Here is a 24,632-nt window from a genome sequence, read left to right as displayed (position 1 = left end):
AAATTGTCACACGATTGCTTGTTTTACAACACTGGCCTCTACAGGCTGATAAGGTAAAAGCACAGTGTCTATGTCTGAAATAGATTTAAAGTGCTTTACAAATATGTGACCTGTGAAAACCTAGCTCAAGTCATGTTTTGTGATTTACTGTTTCCTACATAAAATCCTCCTGTATAATGTAAAGAACAAAAATATAACCTTGACATCTTTAATATCGTGTGGATTGTAACCTATAGCCTTTAAATTGCTTACACACTGGTTTACCTGCGTTACAGGAACACTTACACTGTAAAAAGTGAAAGTTGGATCTGCCTAAAAAAATTACTTCAATGGGTAGCACCTAAAATATTTATGTTTTAGCAACTTGTATTTTCTTACATCAAGACAAAAAGCTCTCTACGCTTTAATATTTCACTTTAAGTGAGAAAATGTAAGTTTAAAATTTTTTATCCATTTTACCCATTAAATACATTTTTTAAAGGGGACATATCATGAAAATCTTTTCCCATTTTTACATGTTTAAGAGCTATAATTTGGTCCCCAGTGCTTCCATCAACCTAGAAAATGTATAAAAGATCAACCCAGTAACTTAATTTTGTTAAACCATTCTCTGCAAGCATGAGAAAAAATAGGTAATATCTGCCATTTAGTGCAGAGATCAGCTCATTTGCATTTAAAGGACACACTCAAAACGGCACATTACAAAGGGGCAAATATAACAATATGATATTATTAATTATTTATATGGTATTTTCAGCTACAACCTCACATACATACTCTGGACTGGAGACAAAAAAAGATTTATTTGACATCTTAGAAGAGTCTTAAAGGAAAACACCACAGTTTTTCAATATTTTAGTATGTTCTTACCTCAACTCATACAAATTAATACATCCCTATCTTTTTTCAATGCATGCACTTTTTATCTTTGTACAACGCGTCGTGAATGTGTTAGCATTTAGCCTAGCCCCATTCATTCCTTTGGTTCCAAACAGGGATGAATTTAGAACCCACCAAACACTTCCATGTTTTCCCTATTTAAAGACTGTTACATGAGTAGTTACACAAGTAAGTATGGTGGCACAAAATAAAACTTTTGTTTTGGAGCCATAGGAATGAATGGGGCTAGGCTAAATGCTAACACATTCAAGCAGCGCTGTACAAAGATTAAAAGTGCACGGCTTGAAAATAGATAGGTATGTATTCATTCATCTAAGTTGAGGAAAGAACATAGTAAAATATTTTAAAACAAATCCAACTTTCACTTTTTACAGTGCATGATTAAAGTCTATTCATTATATGACTATAATAACATAGTATAGGGGGCTTACCTGATTTTGAGGTTTTGTCTTGGACTTTTTCTCCATTGCTAAAAAGAAACAATATTTGAATTACAGAAAGGAAGAACGTGCAAAATGAGTGATAAGAGGCATGCTGGGATGTTAAAGTCCCATTGTGTTAAGGACATAGTTAACCCAAAAATGAAAACTAAAAAAAAATATTCATTCAATTTACTCAATTATTTTAAGGTAAGTGGTCGCAATCAATTTTTTTAAGTTACATTTAAACAAAAGTTTTTTATTTTGTTTTTCTAATCTTTTTGTTTAAATGTAGCTTAAATAAATTGATTGCTAACACCTAAAAAAAAATTAGTAAGTTGAATGAATAGTTTTTTTTCAGTGTACTCACCTTCATGTTGTTCTAAACCTGAATGATTTTTTTTATTCTGTTTAAAACACAAAAAATATATTTTGATAAATGATGGTAACCAGCAAACAGTTGATGGTATACCCACTGATTTCCACACATACTATGAAAGCCAATGAGTACCATCAACTGTGTGGTTACCATCATTTATCAAAATATTTTCTTTTGTTGTACAGAATAAAGAAACTCATACAGGTTTAGAACAACATGAGCATTTTTTGGGTACTATCCATTCAAACTCCATTTAGTCTGGAGGCAAACCTATAAGAACACTGCCTTGAGTGTAAATTATGTTTTTTTACGTTAAGCTGTCAAAGCTGCCGTACTTATTGTCTGTCAAAGTGATCATTTAGACTTAACAAGTGTGAACCTGTTTTAAACCATAATGATGACCCATCACTTCTAAAAGAACTTGTTCAGTTACGACAGCTGATTCTTTCCTTTTTTTAACTTAGAGATCCAGTCTGAAATACATGTCAGATCCTGAATATGAAGTCTGAATTAAATTCGAGAAATGAAGAGTATTATTTATTCAAAGAACTCTGGTGGAAACAGATTTCAATGAAGGCAACAATCAGTCTGACTTACCAAACATCTTTTTTTGTACATAAAGGTCTAGAAATAACTTGTTTATTCAAAGCCACTTAGACCTTGGTTTGCAAATGGCCTTCTGCCATTGCATAACACCTCCAGGAACATTCACTTTTGGGACAGCGTTACACAAATAGTAAACAGTGATTTACGGATTCAGAGCTTGGCTTTAGATGATGACACATAGATCTCAACCACTTTTCCATCAAATGCCAACACCACACATGGAAACATACGCATCCTGGAAACCACCAGTAGGTCCTATAAAAAAAAATATTTCCACTGCAACATAAATTTTTCCTACAGCACAAGTCTGGATGGGACTTCTGGGTGCAACTACTGATCGGGAAGCACATACGCACAAACTCAAAACAGCTGAGGAGCATTCCAACCAAAACTGATTCCACGTCAGTTCCTCAAGAACAAAAGCCGCTATTACCTGAGAGGTATCTCTCCAGAGGGGAGGTGGAGCTTTGGCTTCCCCAACAGCAGAAGAACAGGCACCAAACCAGGACAGTGGCCAACACCAGCACGAACACCCAGAGCAGCCGGGCCTGAGGCGGGTACGCCAGGGTCCAGTCCTGCAACACATCCATGCTCAGCCTCTCTCCCTTCTTAAATTTGTCTACTGTTTCTTTTCCTCTAGCTACTGTGAGTGGATCTGAGTTGCAGATGGGCAGCAGCTGCGCAGAAGGCCACAGCCCACGTCAGCTCTGGAGGAGTGAGTATGTGTGAGCGTGTTTCCTTCAGCGACTCAAACAGTGTGGAGTAAAGCACAACGCTGTCTCGAATATCCAACAGCCACTCCCAGGGCAAAACATCACACACACCCTCACGGTTGACTCGGGCCCGGAGACCTGCTGGTTAATGGTAGGTAGGACAAGAGAAATGCACCCGGGGCGGTTTAAACACGGCCTCCGCTGAGATGACATATTTTACTATAGGTGTGTGTCTGTTTGTGCAAACAAAGATTGTAGAGATATTTTCAGCAAATGGCATGAGGATAAAAGTAACACTTAAGTATTTGGACATTTAAGTCACATGTTTGAATGTCTTGTGACACTAAATATATTACATTATCAAAAATAGTATAACAATAATCCTTGTGGAACTTATCTATAATGATCCTTTAACAGTTGTCAATGTATATTTGTTGGTTTGATATTTTGTATCTAATGCAATGGCATTTATACATTTTTTAAGGATTTTTTTTATACATTTTTAATTTGCTATAAAATGATAGTTTTAAAGTATAATAAAGTATCCCACATACATCTGGGATGGCATGAAAATAAACAAATTATGATCATTTTCATATTTAGGTGAATTACTCCTTTAAGTTTTACTTTTGAGGCCACTGTATCTATAATTTTGAAGACATAAATTCTTTCCAAAATCGCCCCTCTTTTACAGACAGGATGTTGACTCAGCATTGGTATGTTTATAAAGTGATATGCGTGGTAGCAAAACAGAACTTCCCAAAAACATTTCGTCCAAACTTTCATGTGGGATTGAGTTTGAAATTTTGAAAATAACCCAAGGAAAAATTTGAACATGCCATCCGGAGGAAGGTGGCCATTTGTGAGTCACAACAAAGATGATCTTTTCATCCTAGTTTGCTTCATTGACAACACACACAGTACCATCAATTACCCAGTCATCCCAAAATCAAATGCAGCTGCCTGACATTCCAAGGTTTTAGATTCAGTTTGTAAACACATAACATGTTAAGCAAACTTTAATGAGAAGATGAGCAGTGGTAATGACCGGTTACCTATAAATGACTGACCACACACTGGAAAAGTTAATCACTGCTGCCCCCTAGTGGAACAGAAGACACTGCTAATGTGCATAAATATCCAAACACAAGGATCACAGACTTGGAGAATAGTATTATAATAGTAAGGACTATAAGGAAAATAATTTATATGATCTTTAAAAGTAAAGTTAATTACCTGTTGATCAATGCATGTGTTTATTTGTCATCAAGCAATATTAGTAGACGTTAACATTTAAAAACAACATGCAGGGGGCAAGAAGCAAAATATGGTAACCAGGTTTAAATCTTTCATTTTGACCAAAAACAGCAATGTCAAAAATTGAAATGAATGTAAAAATCAATTGATTGAAATTAATAATTAATCTCATAATCACTTGATTGAAATTATTAATTAATCTCATAATCAGATAAGGAGACTTTAGTCTGGATTTTTCAGACAGGGACTCATAACTGTATGTGCAAAAAACTGGTACTAAGTGAGCATACATTTTCTTTAAACTGCACAAAATGTTGGATGCTGTGGGTTGAAAAGTTTCTTAAAGGCGTTTTAGTACATTTAGTACGGATAACAAAAATTGGCCACTGGCCAAATCATACTTCTAAACAGGGTTCCCACACCTTAGTTAACTTCAAATTCAAGGACCTTTCAAGGACTTTCCAGGTCCAATACCCTCAAATTCAAGGACTAAATGTGGGGACACATTTCAAGTGAGAGCAAGGTTACATGGTGTTACGTTTAAAGATACATTTGTACAGTTCCCTTTTAAAGGAACTTGCGCTGCGTCACTGCGGTGACACTTTGGGGACGCCTCCAAGGGAAAGTGCGTCTGAATGTGTATATCAAATTCAACCAATGGTGGGGCTTAACGACAAAGACAGGGTGACACGGGAGCCAGGAAGTATATCGCTATCTGGAATATTGCCAAAGACGGCGTTACAGCGACGCAGGAAGTATGGCAAGGGAGACATAGCGCCTCGTTCCCTTCTGAGGGAACAACAGTTACATACATAACCCAAGACGTTTTAATTTGTCAAACACAAATAAAATATGCACAACAGCATTTTGGTACATTCGCATACAGAAGATATAAGCATTTAAAAAGCGAACAGTTTAACACGTGTGCTTAAAAGGCTAGATTTTTTATGATATTATCCTACTCTACACAGGGAATAATATGGATTTTTTTCCAGAAAACTTCTTGCATAAAATTGATGCAAGCCTTTCAATTACCTGTTTTCTATGCATGTATATTTTCAAAAACTTCCCAGGGCCTTGAATTATTTCCCCCAGATTCACAAACTTTCAAGGATTTCAAGGACCCTGCCACTCTAAAAAAAAAAAAAAAATGGTGCTATATAGCACCAAAAGTGGTTCTTTGCTCGTAATTATAGAAGAACCGTTTTTAGTGCCATATAGCACCTGTGAAGCACCTGTGTAGAACCACATAGTGCCATGTAGAACCATATTTGGTGCTATAGTGGTGCTATATGGCCCCTATATGGTTCTACACAGGTGCCTCACCGGTGCTATATGGCACTAAAAACGGTTCTTCTATGATTACGAGCAAAGAACCACTTTTGGTGCTATATAGCACCATTTGTTTTTAGAGACTATTTTGCAAGATGCAAACAACACTGGTCCAGAGGCACTTCCTATTTCAGTTTTTTAACACTGAACAAAATATTAATATTAGAACAAAATACAAACAACAGAACACTTAGAACTGACTCAAAATATAAAATAAATGTGAACTAAAAAACTTGAAAACAACAGGATATGCTTCTGGACCAGTTTTTTTACTTCTTGCAAAATGGTCTATACAATGCTCAGCAACAAATTTTGATTGAACCGTTCGACATGGTGTAGAAAGTGACATCACAAAGTCAAGAAATATTTAATGTATCAAACAAATATTTGTTTTTTGCGGCACAATTCAGCATACAGAACAAGTGAATAATACAATTTTGGTGATTAATTATAACTTACATTAGTAATAATATGACATTGGACAGGGTTCACACTCCAAGCCAAATATCATGACTTTTCTGACTCAAAAGCAAAACTTTCATGACCTATGTCTGAGATCCCATGAGCCTGATAATGTAGTGTACACGGAGTTTATAAATGTTTGCTTAAATGCATGAAGTTAATAAACAATGTCCATAAATGGCTGTTTAGATTGTAGTCTCACTTGAAATCAGTGGAGGCTTGGACCCGAAAATGGCATTCCTTACGTAACAACTTAACAAGCAGATTACATTTTGATAAATGCAATCTAAAATTTAAAGGGGACATTTCACAAGACTTTTAAAGATGTAAAATAAATCTTTGGTGTCCCCAGAGTATGTATGAAAAGTTTTAACTCCATAATACCATATAGATATTTTGTTATAGCATGTTAAAATTGTCACTTTGTAGGTGTGCACAAAAATGTGCCGTTTTTGGGTGTGTCCTTTAAAATGCAAGTGAGCTGATCTCTGCACTAAATGGCAGTGCAGTGGTTGGATAGTGCAGATTAAGGGGTGGTATTATCCCCTTCTGACATCACAAGGGGAGCCAAATTTCAATTGCCCATTTTTTCACATGCTTGCAGAGAATGGTTTACCAAAACTAAGCTACTGGGTTGATCATGTTCACATTTTCTAGGTTGATAGAAGCACTGGGGACCCAATTATGGCAATTAAACATGGAAAAAGTAGGATTTTCATGATATGTCCCCTTTAAAGCAACAAACAAAATCCCAGATATTCCATGGTTTGGGACAATTTTTTAAAAAAATTCCTGACTTTCAATGTCTGGAATAGATTTAGTAAATTACTGAATAATTTTCCAAAGTATGGTAGATTTACCTTGAGTTCATTCAATCTCTATCTGATCAAGCGCATGCCTCTCTTGCAGTCAGTGCCAAGAATTGTGAGCTCATTCCTGGGAAATAACAGGCTGATAAATTTAAGTTGCTGAAGATGAAACAATCATCCAAACACAATGTGTGTTTATTTTGATGTATGCAAACAGAAATATTCTTGAGACCACATACAACTGGAATATTCACAATGATTTAAAACTCCCAGGTACTCCTCCTTCATAAAAATACATAAAACATACGGCTAGGATTTTCCATATCCACAGCCCTTCATGACCCGGTGAAAATGTCTTTTAAAAATGATCCTATATAAATACAAACCTATGTAAAAGTTAGTTAAATAATAAGTTGTGACCGATGAACACAACAGTTGATCCAATGTTAATTTTTTTTTTGCTGCTGGTCTAATAGAAGCCAGTCTCTTGACCCGCCCAGTTTGGAGTCTGGAAAAGAAAAAGAAGATTATGGACATGTAAAGTGAAGGGAAGAAACAAGTTGCATGTTTTATCTAAAACCTCCACAGTACAGGACAGCAAAAGATATACGATGTGCATAACTTTGCATAAAATCTGATTATCCATGCATTTAGCTGAGTCACGTCTTTGTGTTTAATGTGCAAGACATTAGTCCCTTTCACACAGTCATACAGTCTTTACTGGTAATTTACTGGTAAATTGCAGTTAACATGTCATGTGTGAAGAGAACCGTTCCGGTAAATAAGTGCTCCCAATTTACCAGTAAGACAGGTTGTACGATTACCAGTAATTTACGGTAAGCGCTATGTGTGAACGAAAAATATAGGATTACCGGCATTTAGAACAGACGACGTCAGAACGCGCTGACAGATCGGGCCAATCAGAATGTTTTTAAAAAGATGACGCGTTTACCCCCGCACTGTTTACGTTCGTTTCCACACCCATGCTGCTTAAAAGTCGAGCACAACTGTAGATAACATCCACATTTCTTCAAAGTTGTTTAAAACAGCTTACCATATATTTGCCAAATTGCCGACGTCCTTAGCACACCCTCGGTGAAGCCTAATGTGCAAACATAGGTTCCGTTTGACGCTGCCTAACGCAATGTTGTTTGGTCACGAGCAACTTCGCGACTGTTTGCCACAGATGTGAAAACAACAAAATACGGACCGACGATATTAAGTCATAACCCGCCATTGTGTACAAATACGACACAGAGCTTGCGGCCGCGCGCCACAGGTAACTTCCGCTTTCTCTCCGAGTTTACCGGTATTTTGATACTAATGTGTGAATGATTTCTTACTGGTAAAAAGACGGAACGTCACTGCATGTGTGAACAGCACATTTTTGTATTTACTGGTAAATTAATTCTGGTAAATTCATGGTAATTTACCAGAATTACTGTGTGAAAGAGGCTATTGTCTGGAAATTTTAGGCAAGCTATTGTTGGCTAAAGTTCAGTTAAGGGGCCAACACTTAAATCTTAAGTTTCCCAATGCACTTATTCCTTTGAGGACAGGCTGAAAGAAAATTTATTACTTGATTAATCCCAAACATCCTGAATGAAAATACCTCATTTCTGCTACTGTGGCTGATCTTCTTCTCAATGTTCATGGCCAACATTTGACTGCGGAAGGACAAACTCTTGGTCTTCTCAATCACTTGCTGATACGGCGACACAGCGTTGTTGCCCATCACCACGTGACCCTGAACAAAATAAACAGGTAAAACCACTGCACAAGTTCAAGAGATTTTAAAGACAATTCTGTAACACTGCTACAGAAACAATTAACTCTTTTGAAAAATCGAAAACACATTTGAACAGCCACAAAAAACTGCCTACTCTCCACCAAATTAAATGTACCGAGCACAATGTTTTTACACCGGACCTGACGTCTAGGGCAAACCCACAGTTTTCAGCATGATCTTTAGGATTATTGATAAAACTGTAGCGGCTGCTCTCTGCTTCTTTCATTTTGTTTCATTTTGGGAGTGCGTGAAACACACAAGCAGCAGACTCTAATATAAGTGCATGTCCATTTAATCTCGTCATTTCGACCACTCACGTTTAAACAAAAGCAGAGGGACTCGCCAATAGACCACCCCCTACAAAGTAATCAGGCCAGAAGCATTCGAAAACACCAGGGGTCAAACATAAATGTGTCTCTCTTGTCCACTTGTGATCCGATTGACCAAAATGCATCTTAATACTACGTATAAAAAAACCCATAGGACACAAACTGTTTAGAAATGACCACCACAATTAAAAGCTGTTAAACCCATGTAGGCTTTGTAAAACTGTGTAGCTAACCATCTTCTACTACAATATGTCCAATAGCTAAGCTTTTGTTACTGACATGAGGCTACAGAAGTCTAGTGCATATCAAACTTATGGGCATTGTGTTTAGACATGTGTTCTGCACCCCAGAGTTCGCTTACCAGTTTGGAGTCGATTTTGGCATCCAGCCTGGCATTGCGGATAAGATTGACAATCCATCTCTCAGCCTCCTCGGGGGTCATATTCAGCTTATCTGCCAACATGCTGCCCAAAGACAGGAAGAGAAATGAATAAGATGAGAGACGGAGAGAAAGCAACATCACAATACTGTCTAGAACAGGGGTCTCCAACCTTTTTGTGAACAAGGGCTACCACAACGGATAAAACAATCTGGAGGGCTACTTTTTGATATAGTCTACTCAAAAGTTTTTTGTTTTAGTTGTTTATTTTATTTTATTATATTTTTAAATGGTAGCATACGTAAACCAAGCCAAGCTAGTATGAAATATGTAATAGATAAATATTACAATTGAGACTATTAATAAAATGTGCTTTGGCGGGCACCTCACAGACTCTGTACCGGTCGGGAACCATGTTGGAGACCCCTGGTCTAGGGTCAACAACAAGTTATAGCTCATCTTTAAACAGGAGTTCAAGTAAATCTCTGTAAAAGTCCGTTTTTTAATGACGGGAATTAAGCCATGTGTAGAATCTTAACACAAACCCCGCATCAACATTTCAAAGTGTGAAAATCCACCAGGCAACAGCGATCCTGGCACAATCCACATAACACCATTCAGAGGAACTGTTAAAACATCGGAATATCAATGCCTGTTTGAAGTGTAAACAAACAGAGCGGTTGTCCTTTTCATAGGCATCTACCTCTTTCTATACTTCAAGCCCTCTTTTCTGAAATCCCTAATGTGACGTCTCTGCTTTACAGATTTGGCTGGAGATCCATTCACAGCACACTTTACTATATTTACAGTGGCTAAGAGGATTAACGCTACCCTAGGATCAGGATTCCTCCGGGGAGGCGGGGCTACCTGATGCTGATGCACTGATGGATCCGACAGAACGTCTCGAATATGAACAGGCGCGCGTTTTCGATGAAATCCTCTAAGCAGGCTACCAGGAAAAAGTCGTTCACCAGCACCTTAAAAAACAAACAAAACCCACTCAATTTAAAGAGGAGTCTTAGGGGTGGCTTCCTAGACAGGGATTAGCTTAAGCCAGTACTACGCCTTGGTTTGATTAGGAAATATAACTAGTTTTAACAAGCATGCTTTACTAAAAACATCACTTTTTGAGGCAAAACAAAGGGCACTGATGTATTTTAAAATATGTCAGTGCAAGTTGTTTTCAGTTTTGACAGCTCTTACATTTGTTTTAGTGTAGGACTACTTAAATCCTTGTCCGGGAAACCGCCCCATAAAATACTTATTTAATGGAAATGTTGTTGTGTAGTAATGGCGTGAATGTTTTATTTTTATTTATGAGTATGGTAAGGTTGTGTACAAAAGTTCAACAGAATAATAATAATAATAATAATGTTTAACTCTAGTGGCAGAACATTAAAGGAAAACACCACAGTTTTTCAATATTTTACTGTTTTTACCTCAATTTAGACAAATTAATCTTTTTCCAATGCGTGCATTTAATCTTTGTACAGCACCTTGTGAATGTGTTAGCATTTAGCCTAGCCCCATTCATTCCTATGGCTCCAAACAGGGATGAATTTAGAAGCCACCAAACACATCCATGTTTTCCCTATTTAAAGACTGTTACATGAGTAGTTACACGAGTAAGTATGGTGGCACAAAATAAAACGTGGCGATTTTTAAAACGGATAAAAAATGAGAACCAAACTGTATGGCGGAAGAGCACTAAATTTGTGCTACCAACTTTCTTTTCCTTGAATAGATTCAACTAAAATGTATAATTCCTAGCTTTTAAGTTATGGATAATGTATATGCAGCAGGTTGTTATCGCAAAAATAACCACGACAGTGTGATCATCATCATATTTTGCAATAACAACCAGCTGCCTGTACATTATCCATTACTTAAAAGCTAGGAATTATACATTTTAATTGAATCTATTCACGGATAAGAAAGTTTGTAGCACAAACTTAGTGCTCTTCCGCCATACAGGAACATTAAAGGGGCTGAATGTAAGTTATTACTTAAAAAAATCTTTAAGATAGAGTTTTCATTTGTATATTTATGAGGCAACCATAATGTAATAGAAAGAATGACACCTTGAGTGTCCTCCACGGTTGTCTCTATCAGCCTGTAGGCTCTTTTGTGTGTGGAGGAGTCAGGTCCGAATTGGCGCGAAATTCAAAATGTGACATCATGCGCGTGCTCGTCTACCTGGGCGTTCCATATAGACACGTACGGCAGTCATTAGTAAACAGCGGCAATCGCTACCATGTTTCAAATGGACTCTGTAGATGGAAAGAAGCGACCAACTTCCAGCACAATCCAGACACTCACGGAAACTCCTCGTAAGTTTAAAAAAAATCCTTATCTAGTGCGGCCAAAATAGTGCTTGACCGGAGTCGGGGAAAAGACAAGAGTAAACATCGAATTGGCATTTGATGCGCTGGTTATGAAAACAGACCTTGAGCAGGTTTCCTTTTTACTGCAAAGGTAAGACATAGTTACAGGGCATCTGTAATATATTATGTTATTGTTTTTGTGGTGTAATGCTAACGATAGCATTTATTTTGTGGTGTAATGCTAACGATTGGATTTGTAGCACAGGACCATTTCAAAAGTCACTTTCTTATATGAATTATCTTTATTCAGAGCACGAGTGCATTAAGATTGTGAGTGTCGGGAGTGTGTTTTACAGTGTCGTGTTACAAAACTTTTAGAAGTAGACTTCTGTTGAAAATATAAAGTAGCACTGCAACATTTTGCTAAAATATGGTCTGTCAAACAATAACCTTACAGTACTGTAACTTTTCTTACATTTGTAAACATGCTGGTGAATCTCAATGAGCTGTCTGTGGTTGCTACGGCAACTCTGGTTGTTGTGGTCGTGCTCGTACGAGTGTGCCCACCGAGAACGAGCATGAGACTGGTTGCAGTTTCTATAACGGCCACTGGTGTCAGTAACGGTTAGAAATTTCTCAACTTACGGAGAGCCCCTTTAAGGAACATTAAATATTGATTTGAAATATTTTATTTGATAATTTTTAATGAATGCAGACCTTACGTTGGGAAAACCTAAGACAAGACGTTCAAATGTCACAAACACACTATTTGGTTTAATAATTTGTTAATATAATGTCATATGTTAACAATAGACATATTTAAATTTAATTTTGTATAATATTAAACTGTACGGGTCAAAATTTTTTGCAGGTTCCGGTTTAATGTGAGTTATTAATTTTGAGCAGTTGTTATATGGGTATAACAAACCTGCAAATGTCGCGACCAGCCAATTAGAATCAAGCATTCTGACGAGAGGTGTAATAAGTAACAATAACAGTACAAAGTAGTAGCGATATCAATTTTCAAGTATTTCAGCCATTAATAACAGATAATGTATAATTTATATTAAATTTATAATTAAAAAATCTGATATATTTATATATTATATTAGATATTGCTATATTATATACAGAGTGACGGTAACAGAACAGACTAATTCGGCCAACAGGAACTCATGATTGTTTTGTTATAAAATATATATATTTTTATAGAAAAAATACTATATGGTTATGGGGTATAACATCTTGTGATCAATAGCAATGAGTATAAAACTATTCAAATAATAAAAAAATAAAACCACTTGAAAAAAGCAGAAAAAAATAATGACTCTGGACACCAAATGTACCAGCAATTATATAATCACCAAAATATCAAATGTGTTACTACTAATGGTAGCCTTATAAAATAAACATTCTTCTATTTTCCGTGCACACAAAGTAATAAAAAGCTTTTAAGGACACAAATACTTCTGCAATAAACAAAAAAATGGTAATAGGGCAAAATATGAGATTATTTTGTTCACAGGTCTGAACGCTAAATGCTCCCTCTGGCCCAACTAGGCCATGTCTTAACAGCAGATAAAGTCAGGCTCACAGCTATGTGTCTAAAACCTGACAGCAAAAATGCTTTGAAAACCCCAGCGGAAAAGCGGAGTAAATTACAGCAGGCAGGGATTTGCAGTGGATGAATGGACCAATGGCTCCAAGCACAAGACTCTCAATGCACTTCTCAAACTAATACAGCAATTCAAACACAGAGAAGCAGTGTATTGAGGGAATTAAAGGGATGACAGCCCTGGCGGGCATGTTATATTCGAGTGCACGCAGCGGGTGGTGAACCTTACCGACTCGCATTCCCTCAGCTTTTTCTGAGCGCTGTCGAAATCAAAGTTAACGTAGAGGCACTCCACAAACTCTGTGATGGGATCCTTGTACGTATACGACTCCTGTTGAGAGAGTAAAAAAGCGGAACGGAACGTTAATCCAGCACTAATTTGACAGCGAGTGCAAAACTTGCCGTGTCGCCCCAGGCAGCACTTTCCTTCAGACTAGTTTTTAAAAGTGCCATTCATTCATAGACACTAAAACAATACTTCAAAGGAAGCACATGTGAGAAATATGAAAGAAATGGAATGCAGTGCCTCAAAGGAAAATATGCAAAACTCATTCATGTGAATCACAAAAATTAAATAACTCTCAGCTCAGATGTGCCTTACATTAGAACACAGGCTGTTTTGAGCATTTGTGACCCTGGACCACAAAACCACCCATAAAGATTTATAGATGTATACATCATTTGAACAATGAATAAATAAGCTTTCTATTGATGTATGGTTTGCTAGGATGGGGCAATATCTGGCCGAGATACAACTATTTGAGGGTGCAAATTTTTTTATATTGAAATGACTCCTCTTCTTAAGTTGTCCAAATGAAGCCCATAGCAACACATATTACTAATGACAAATATTTTTTTATATTTACAGTAGTAAATTTACAGAATATCTTCATAAAACATGATAATATCCCAATGATTTTCAACATAAAAAATCTACCTGTGCTACTTATGACTGGTTTTGTTGTCCAGGCAGTGACGGCCAGTGACTTCTTTTTTCGAGGGCGCTCGATGCGAAGTTCGTCACAACATGTATGTAGCCCGTCATGTGTGTGGTTCCTTTTATCAAAATATGTGTTCTGTGGATCGAGAGATCCTATGTGCATCACGTGTCTTGTCAAAATAAGTGCCTGCTGCAGATGCGTCTAAAGGGTTTATGATAAAAGAGCTCGTGTTTGTCAGATACTAGCATAATCTCATGTGTAATCTCATGTAAAAAGAGTTTACTGTTAAGGGAGTGTCTTGCGTGTATTTTGTGAACGTGAGCATCTCTTTTATCATATATGGTTTTGACGCGTGTGCAGCAGGTACTTATTTTGACAAAACACGAGATGCACATGGTTCACATGACGCAACAAACACATATTTTGAAAACGCAAGCAACACACATGACACTCCGAACAATTATTTTGAATTAGCGCCCCTTGGATGAACAGTCATGAGCCGCCACTGGGTCCAGGGTTACAAATAAGAGTACATTCAAACCAGAGATCTCTGCAGTTGAGTACCTGTTGGATGACTTTTACAAGGTCTTTGAGAACCTGTCGTCGTTTCCTCACATCTTTGTTGGTTATGACGGCTGTAGTTAGGTAACGTAGAATGTGGGGGCACATGGTCTGAATTGCGTTAAGGTACCTAAAAAAATTAACCCTCATCAGTACCACAAAAACAACAATTACTGAATCTGGGTAAAAACATCAAGTGTTTGGCATTTTCAAAATAATTGCATTCCTTTAGCTCAACTGGTTAGCAATTGAAAGATCAAAGGTTCCATTCTCAAGGAACAAACATAAAAATAAAATACAAAACATAACATGACTGTATAAAATGTAGAACATAGCTGTATAACAAAATGTATTATATAAAATTTAAGTTGTTTTGAAATAAAGCATCTGACAAATACATGAATGTAAGTGATAGGGTTGTGCCAATAGACGTTAGTATCAGGGTTTAAATTGGGCCGGGGCCGTCCGGGGCTAAGCCCCGGCACATAGGCTGAAGGTCGCGCTCTGCTCTTGCCAGTGTACCCGCTGCGCTTGTGCGTGTGTACTCGCTGTGCTGGTGCGTGTGCACTGACGCGAAAGGAATAATGCGTTTTCATTCATTATGGTGCATACTCACCAACGCAAGTTTAACGATTTGCGCGAGCAGATTACATACAAAGTCAATGCAAAGACACAACCAGGCGCGTCCTCGCACGGGGCGACGAAAATAACGCGAATTCGGCGCCGCAATTGCCGCGAAAACACGAGCTTTTCCCTTTAAATGCGTCTTCGCGCAAGTTATGCAACTCAAGCGAAAAAATGCAGAACTTCAAGAACGCGCTCTCAGGCAGGATCATTTGACGAGAGAGAAAGAGACAGAGAGAGAGAGTGGTAAGAATGGTGCCCACGTCGAGAAGACTTCAAAGAAGACTAAACGTGTAAAGGATTAAAGTATGTATGTCACTCATCTAATTACATTATGTTAAGGATAACACTGGATATAACTATTGTATAGTTTAATAAAAGAATGTATTTTGATTACACAAATCAAACCTAACTATATGATTGTTTTAGCTGCCGACCAGCATAGGGAATCTCTATGGCTAATTTATAAGACATGTTGATGATACAGTACTGTGTGTTGTACCTTTTCTTGTTAATTGAGTCTTTTGGGGTAGCCTATCTTATGCCTAGAATTATTCAAGGAGGTTGTATTCTTTTAAGTTGTGCATAATGACATGTGCAACAAATGGATATAGGGTGTCAAACTCATAGATTTGCATAATTTAAAATTCAGAAGCTCTTTTTAAAATATTTTGGGTCAACCTCTGGCACAGCTTTAAAGCTGAAACTTATAAAATCATATCAGAGGTCCAGAATGTAATTGAAACACACCAGTGGCTTTGCTATCATGAGTATTAAACATGTTACCCCTTGAAGTACCCCTCCCCGCAGAGCCCCCCCACATAACAAATCCCAATTTAACCCCTGGTTAGTATTGTGTATCAATGATCGTAAGACATCTTGCAGATAAAGGGTTTTCATGACCATAGTAGTTATTATTATCATCATCATCATCATAATTTCACATTAACACGTGTATTGCGTGCTTTTCCTCGCATGAAAGGGTTTGTGGGCTTCACTTTGCATGAGAGAGCTTGTAATGCTCGTGGATTCCTTCTCGCATGCACCGGAAATTGTAATGTGCATGACTTGGAATCCAAATGGTGGCATTTTGCCCCTAAAATTTGAGAGTGTGCCACTGAATTTTACATCCAGTCGCACATGTGCAACCAGTAAATTTGACCTTTTTTCCAAAAGTGCACAATAAAATGTGTCACTGAATTTGAAACAGCACATTGTATTTTCTACATCTATCATTAAAGTATTTATTAGTAATACAGTGGAAATTAGTAGAAATGTGAATATTTGGTAAGCATGTTGATTTACGGTGTGTGCCCCCTTAATTTTCTGGTTGCGCCCCTAAAATTTTCAGTTGGGGGCCACTGTGCTCCTTGTGAAAAAAGTTAGTCTGGAGCCCTGGAGCTAGTAAAGAACAACTAGAGAGGTTGTTAGGCATGCAGGGGTTTAAAACCACCAAGTGTGTTGTTCCTGCTCCCTGGCATGCAGGAAATTCCAGAGCGCCTGTACTTTAATGATGAGCTTGGATTAATGATAGTTTTAAAGGCGGAGTGCACAATTTCTGAAAAACTCTTTGGGAAAGCGAGTCGGGCTGACTACCAAAACACACCTGTAGCCAATCAGCAGTAAGGTGCGTGTCTACTAAACAACATTGTTGCCTATCAAAAGAAGGTCCAGATTCTTATTGGGGTAGGGGCGTGTTTGTTTAGGTGATTTCAAATGTCAACATTCATGGCTTTCAGGGATCATGGACCCTGCATTTAAGAAGGTTGCGGTGATGACAGTGGCAAAGACAATGTTTACATGCATAAAATTTTGTCAATTCGACTGAATTAAATACAATTGAACGTTATGCCAATCCAGTTCACATGCACTCTAAACATTGCAATCTGATTGAAATGTTTGTTTACATGAACATTCTATAGTATCCAAGCCGAACGTCTGCGCAAGCACACAGCCAGGGTTGCCAGATTCGCGTATCAAAACCATCTGAATAGACATTCAAAACTAGCACAAAAGCATCTCATCTTTAACTCTTTCCCCGCCATTGACGAGATATCTCGTCAATTAAGAGAAAAAGCTTCCCCGCCAATGACAAGATTTTCCGTCTTTCCGCAATACCGCTATTATCCACCTTCCGCAACTTTTTAAAACCGGAAGTATTGCCCTATGGCAAGCTGCTGCATGTCCGTGTCTGTTTTAAAGATCGCTCTGCATCTGATCTCTATCAAAAGTCCGTCATAAAAATTGAATTATCTCTGCTTTTTGCTCAAAATGTGGTGTTTTTGCAAAAACCTACCCATATTCAAAAGCTGATTGCAAAAGAACCACTAAAGGTAGGATGAAACGTTTTTTTTTGTTTGAAAGCAGAGGGTCTGTTCTTTCATTTGTTATATTGTATGTTTATATATTTAAAGAAGAACATTTTCTGGAAGGCATTAAACTTTGGTGAAAATCATGAAAAACGCTGGCGCTGGCTGGTAACTTTTTTAAAAACGCTGGCGGTGAAAGAGTTAACCATTGATTTCATTTTTAACCCTCAGAAAAAACAACAACTGGTGGAAACAGTAGCCCAAATCTAAACTAGCGTTGCTGTGGTGACAGAATTTTCCCACTGGTTAATCAGCGTGTGACAAAGTGTGGGAGGGGCTTATAAATGCGCATGCAGATATGCATAATTACAAGTCCTATCCATAAAGCCCTGCGTAGTCTTTTTACACATATGGCAGTCGAAAGCAAAGCCGTGCAATGCATAGTTCATTGACTCATACACATGTGCTGAAGTTCGACTCATGCGCATTGCTACAAATTGCCTCTCATATCCTACACACTACATACTCCTGTATGCGCATGGGCAACATAAGCATACGATGTATGCAAAGTTTCAAAAATCTGGCTTTTTTTATTGACTTTATTACAGCCTTAACACCAAGTGGATGTGCGCTGTCAACAAAATCTGTTTTTAAAAGGTCCTGTTTTAATATTACATTACAAAAACCTGAATACAGCGTGTATGAGTGACATCAAAGTGCTCAGGCTGAAAGGAGCTTGATAAATGGTCACACAAACATGCACCGCTGCTCTAAAAAAATCAAAGCCTTCAAAAGCAAATCCCTTGTTAATGGTGAACATCCTTAGCTAGCCACTTCAGTCGCAAACCACAACAAACCTAACTGTTTTCACACCACAACATTATTAAATGAACCAAATTGGCCCATTTGATGGGAAGAGCAACATAAAGGTCAGGGGTGACAACATACATACTGATGATACAATGTACCTTGAATGCACTGCAAGTCGCTTTGACATCTGCTAAATGCACACATATAAATAGAAATCAGAGATGCTAATATAACTAATAAAAATTTGCACACTGCACATCCAATAGCACAGATTTCTGAAAACCGTAAGGTCCCAAAAAGCGCATTAAAATCATCAAGACATCAGCAAAACCATGATGAATGTATTGTCAAACCACAGGCAATACATGACAGGGTGTCAGGTGCAAAGCAGTAGAAATAAATTTGTAAGGTTGTACTCACTGGGGCTGATACAGGAATAGTTCAATGATGTTGTCTCTGCCTTTGGGATGGTTAAAAAAGACAAACAGAGACCAGTGAATGAGCCACGTCCTCTGCTGCAGAGACTGAAGAGGAGAACTCACCGACTGAAAGATAAAAACATTGCTTTATTGTAAAAAAGTCAAGTGTATATGCAACATTCACTTAGTGTCACATTGCTGACATGATATTACTGCGGAGCAAAACGGTATCAACTATAAATTCGGGTTTCCATTTTTACCGACCCTACAAATAGTGTCTGCTTCACAAAGCAGATGTAATGTAAATATCATCCCAGTCAATTCTGTGTGTAGAGTTAAATCTATAAAAAGAACCATGGTATCTGAGCTCAAAGGATCATGATTAATAAAGCAAATTAACCAGTGGGCAGAATATTGGATTTCTGCAGCTAATATCATGCAGGGGATATTAAAGGGGGCCGGAGAGACTCACGTTGTTATCGATGGTCTCTCGTAAACGGGTCAGGTCCTCCATTGCCGCCTCCCAGTTCTGCATGAGGATCTCAGACGCCAGTTTTCCCCAGAGAGAGCTTAAAGCGTTTCTGTCTGTTGAGGGAACCTGAGACATGATAACCACCAATCAAACTTTAGTCTAGCAGGAGACACATAAAAATTTTAATTATATCCAGAGCACTATTTATGTTTAATAAACATGCAATATTCCAAAATAAAAATATGACTGTATAAGGATAATATAAATGTGCGAGGATGTTTTGTTAGTCAATTTTTGCTACCGTATATAGCTCAGTGGTAGAGCATAGTGTTAGCAGCACAAAAGATCATGGGTTCGAACCCAGAATCTGATAAAAAAGTATATTTTAGAGTCGATTTGGATAAAAGCATCTACCAAATGAAAATTTAATAATAATTTTGCTCATTTCACAATATTAGACTGTTACTGGTTGCTCACTCAGGTTAATTATTACAACCAACACCTGCTAAAGCACCAAGTACACCACAGGTCAAATTCATTTCTTTCTGCCGTTCCGTCCCATAATTCTTCCTACAACATTGCCCCAGGCTGTAACTACAATGCTATTTCACACTTCACAAACCACAAGCAACACTGTCAATAACAGACTTTGAGTGTCACAAACAGAAACACTTACTAGAACACGGAAGAAGTACAGATACTCAGCTGCACCCGAGTAGTTTCCACACTCGTATTGGAATTTGGCATAACGGTAAAGCGTATCCAAATATTCCTGACGAAACTGAAACAGCAGAACAACAGATTCAACAGACAATAACAACCACTGACAAAAGTTAGAGGTTAACTCCATCCCCAAAATAAAAATTTACTGACATTTTACTCCCTATGCCATCCAAGATGTTTGTCTTTATTCAGCCCAATGCAATCTGAGATTTATTAAATAATATCCTGGCTCTTACCTGACCAGGAACGTTTCAACGCTCCAAAAAACACATCCATTCATCATAAAAGTAATCCATATTACTCCAGTGGGTTAAAACATTTTTAGTGATATGTTTAGTGATATACAATGTGTATGTAATGTAAAAAAAAACAATAACAACTCCAGATTCAAATATGGCACCATGTGAAAACTTATTGGTTCTCACGTTTCTCATGACTAGTCATCATATACACACATTCATGAGAATTGCAAGAACCAATGCAATTTTAAGTTTTTTACGTGCCACCATATTTGATTCCTTAGCTGTTATTGCCTGTTTGCATTACATATTTGTCACAACTAGGGATGCTCATATCAGTTAATTTTCCCGACCGACAACCGTAGCTTCTAAACCGAATATTAACCGTTAACTTATAAGATTTTAATATGAAATTGTCATTGAGTAAAAATACAGTTGACGGTTGTCTGTGAACTAGTAAAAAGAAAATATTTAATTTGTACGTGCAAACAGCAGCGACAGATCAACAACAGAACCAGGATTCATACATTATCAAATATTCACGCAACATTACCTTATTAAAAAGCACGCGATCAGTCCAGAGGATTAATATCCAAAAAGGGCAGATTGTCTCTGTTTCATCTACCACAGTGGTCATTTCTAAAGCAGGATGCGTTTCAGAAAGTTTTGCTTTTGCGTCGTCTTTCTCCGTTTGTGCAAAAAGAGAGATGTTTATGGACAGGGTCAGAGGCCATCAGCGAACGTCTGTCCGGATGTGCGTGAGACGGACCGCGTCATCTTGCGCGGACAAGCGCGCGTCTCCGTTCAGCTTCCAAACACGCATACAAATGATTTCTCATACAAATGATTACTTTATCAGACCGTCAGGGCAGCAATCATTTGTGTCATTTACAGGACATTCACAAATTAAAGATAGAAAAGTGGCGAAATGTCTGTCGGCTCATGACGACACGCACCATGTATTAACAATTTTTTTTATTTTAACTGATAATGTTAATCGGTCATAAATTCTTACCTTCGGTTAACGGTTAAACGGTCGATGTGAGCATCCCTAGTCACAACTATCGCTAAAAAGCTAAAAACATGAAAAGACCCACTGGAGTCATGTGGATTCCTTTTGTGACAAATGCACTTTTTGAAAATGTTGATCCCTTGGCCATGCCATTTACTCTTTGCCCACCAATAACGATTAATCATTTTCCTGCCAATGACACTTTCTTGATGAGTTTTACAGCAATCTGTAATTCAGCTATTAGCCACTAGATAGCACTCTTACCCAATTTATAAAAAACTAAAGCAAAAACTAATTCAACAACAATTTAAACTCTGTGTATGTTTTGATCTTAGTTCTGAATCTGATCTCTAAGAAAATTCCTTTACAAAAATGCAATTATTTCAGCTTTTTGCTCAAAACTTGGTACTTTTGAAGAAAAGAGGTTATAAAAAGAGAATAAATGAAGATTGGACGAAACGTATTTGTTTTCCCGTTTTGTTTGTTTGTTTGAAAGCAGAGGGTCTGTTCTTTCATGTGATCCATTTGCATGTTTATATATTTATAGAAGAAAATGTTCCTTTTGTAAAACTTTTGTGAATATCACAAAAAATGCTGGCGGGCTAGTTTATTAAAAAGGCTGGCGGGGAATAAGTTAAAAAGCAAGGAAAAAGCAGAATATTGTTTCATATAACTGATGGGCAGAGAGGCTGTTTACACTTAGCATTAACATGCGTTTTCGTCGATCGGATCACAAGTGGACGACGTTAATGCCAGGTGTAAACGGTGTTCAAAACGTTTTGAACGCGTCCACTTTCGACCACTTTCAACCACATCCAGAGGTAGTCGAAACCCCTTTCGATCGGATCGCTTTGGAGTTGCGGAACGCAAATGTGGTTGAATGTGTTCGGACAGCCACACGCGACCGCCTTCTCTCCGCCCATTTATCTAATCTGAGGTATTAAACACAAGTTTTACGTCTTTTTTTTACTTCTGGGGTAAACATACGTCGGTGAACAGCGCTATTTTTAGCCTTTCATTGATAAAACTACTGCGGGTGTTCTCCGTAGTTTCGTTTTGAAAGCATGAAAGTTGCGCGATCCAATTTCATCAATTGCGCTGAAAATTCAGAGAAAGCTCCAACATATAAACGTACAAAACACTGTGCAGCATGTATACTTGCTAAACAAGCAGCGTACTCCGACATAATATTAGTTTGCGTCCATATCAACTCATAATTACTCCCGCTCGCATTTGAATGACAGCAGAGAGACTCGCCCACCGTCTCACAGACCACCCCCTCACAGTATTCAGGACAGATGAGGTCGAAAGTGAACAAAAGAGACGGATTTAAATACCAGGTGTAAACGTAATGTGTCTCTCTCGTCCACTTGTGATCCGATCGATAAAAACACATCTTAATACCAAGTGTAAACAGCCCCTGAGTGTGTTTGGCTGAAGAAAGAAACACAAACATCCTGGGTGACATGGGAGTGAGTAAATAATCAGTACATTTTCATTTTGGGGGTGAAAACACGGACATTTTACATTACTGCATGCTAAATGCTTGGTTGTAAGAACTTACAGCATGTTTTTCTGCCAAATATTCAAACAGCATCCTTCCATCCCTAAGAAAAATGCATAACAGAAAATTAGAGAGACAGATTTGATGATTCTCTGTTTGTTAAGAAACCTACACAAAGGATGTTGCACATTTTAACAGATATTGAGATAGTTACAGCAGACCTGGTGGACTGCATTTGTCTCTGAGTCTCTGGATCTTCAAACATCTTCACAATGGGCTCAGTCTCAGACTGAAGCTGCTTCAACTGGGCTACTACTGTCGTTCTTTTCTCTCTTAGGGCTACAGAAAAAGTATTTAATTATTAAATGCTACAAATAATTTTTCATTCAGACTTGTAACTGATGACAAAACCCTCATTGGATATCTCAATATTCTTTTAACAAACAACTGGAGAAAAGCAGTGCTTTTTGTGTGCAAGCGTGGGAGGGAAACACTTACAATGTGGAATGTCTTTATCAGCATAGAGGTTCTTGTATACATCCATAGCAAAGTCCACCATGTTTGTGTCGCTGAGAAGATCCAGCTTCCCTTGAAGAAGTTCTTTCTCATTGTAGATCTGAGACAGCAACCAAGAAACATCAGACATGCAAACATACCAGTATAAAAAGTATACCATGTTATCAAAAGAAAATGAAATGCATAAAGAAATACACGAAACCATTTTTTTTCAAACACCTGAACAAGGCAAATGATTCAGTTATATGGGAGGGCAAAGAAGATGTTATCAGATGGTACTTTGACATTTTCTATGGTACTGAATGATGCCTATATAAACGTCTCATACTATTTACATGATGCTATGATGACAGTACAATGGTACTCTTCAAATATAATTTAGCCATCATCCAACAACCATTGTACTAACGTTACCATGTGTTTTTCTTAGTGTAGAAAGATGGACGAGGAAGAAGCGGTAACTTAAATGAAATATGCATGTAATTTAGATAACACGGCAAGCAAAAGGTAGTTAATAAAATAACGATAACAGATGTTATTTCTGATTTTATAAATGAATATTAATGAATAAAAATACATACAAATGATAAAATGAATGAATTGTCCAGACCAACTGGACAGCTAAAACACATGGGAATTTTCTGCAAACGACCACAAATAAATGAAACACAGCTAAACAATAAAGTATTTATTACATAACGATATTTTTATGCATTACCTCTTTGACAGAAAGAAATTCCAGCAGCGGAAAGACCAAATGCCGGTCTAAAAAATGCGCAATTTTGGTGGTCAGATCGTACTCCGCCATCTTGGAAACGAAAAGAGCTTTTGAAAAAACTTTATTGAACCATTGAGCAATACAAAAGTGAGGCACCCTCGAACAATGTTTTAATGTTTTGCAAATTAAATAAAAATGAAATAAAACTGCCAGAAACAATGGAAGGAATCGAAGTACAGAATGAAAATAAATATAATTGTTTGACCTACAATTATTTCATATTATCATACAATTGTCTGTCAAAAAACTCTATTTATTTGTAACATTAGTTCCTAAAATCTATTAAAATATTTGCTGATATATTCCAGTAAAAAACATAGATTTCATTAATGATTGGTGTGTGTGCATCAATATCTAAAATAAATAAATAAATAAATTGGTTTGGTTTCCATGGTAATTTTGCTTAAGCAA

At 37.4% G+C, this 24,632-nt stretch overlaps 2 protein-coding genes across 2 annotated transcripts in view; both read right to left on the bottom strand.

Moving 5' to 3' along the window:
* LOC135773587 (uncharacterized) overlaps positions 1-3,055 on the bottom strand; it is a 142,218-nt gene extending 139,163 nt beyond the window's left edge. The window contains exons 1-2 of the mRNA XM_065283256.2: positions 2,738-3,055; positions 1,332-1,369 (exon numbers count right to left, since the gene is read on the bottom strand). Of these exons, the coding sequence (XP_065139328.1) occupies positions 1,332-1,369; positions 2,738-2,894 (195 nt within the window). The 5' untranslated portion in view covers positions 2,895-3,055. The remainder of the gene's footprint in view (positions 1-1,331; positions 1,370-2,737) is intronic.
* A 2,902-nt stretch (positions 3,056-5,957) lies between these two features.
* Positions 5,958-24,263, bottom strand: eif3eb (eukaryotic translation initiation factor 3, subunit E, b). The gene is made up of 13 exons (XM_065288865.1): positions 24,162-24,263; positions 23,426-23,543; positions 23,149-23,266; positions 22,988-23,030; positions 20,126-20,230; positions 19,450-19,575; positions 18,979-19,103; positions 14,819-14,945; positions 13,543-13,644; positions 10,242-10,351; positions 9,357-9,459; positions 8,490-8,624; positions 5,958-7,385 (listed from the first exon to the last, which is right to left on the bottom strand). Exons 1-13 carry the CDS (start codon positions 24,249-24,251, stop codon positions 7,347-7,349), a joined length of 1,341 nt encoding a protein of 446 aa, XP_065144937.1. The 5' UTR covers positions 24,252-24,263; the 3' UTR covers positions 5,958-7,346.
* Between the last annotated feature and the right edge of the window lie 369 nt (positions 24,264-24,632).

This window comes from Paramisgurnus dabryanus, chromosome 19 (genome assembly GCF_030506205.2).
Source record: "Paramisgurnus dabryanus chromosome 19, PD_genome_1.1, whole genome shotgun sequence".
Classification (NCBI taxonomy): domain Eukaryota; kingdom Metazoa; phylum Chordata; class Actinopteri; order Cypriniformes; family Cobitidae; genus Paramisgurnus; species Paramisgurnus dabryanus.
Note: the sequence above shows the minus strand (reverse complement) of the source record. Positions and strands in the feature narration are given on the sequence as shown.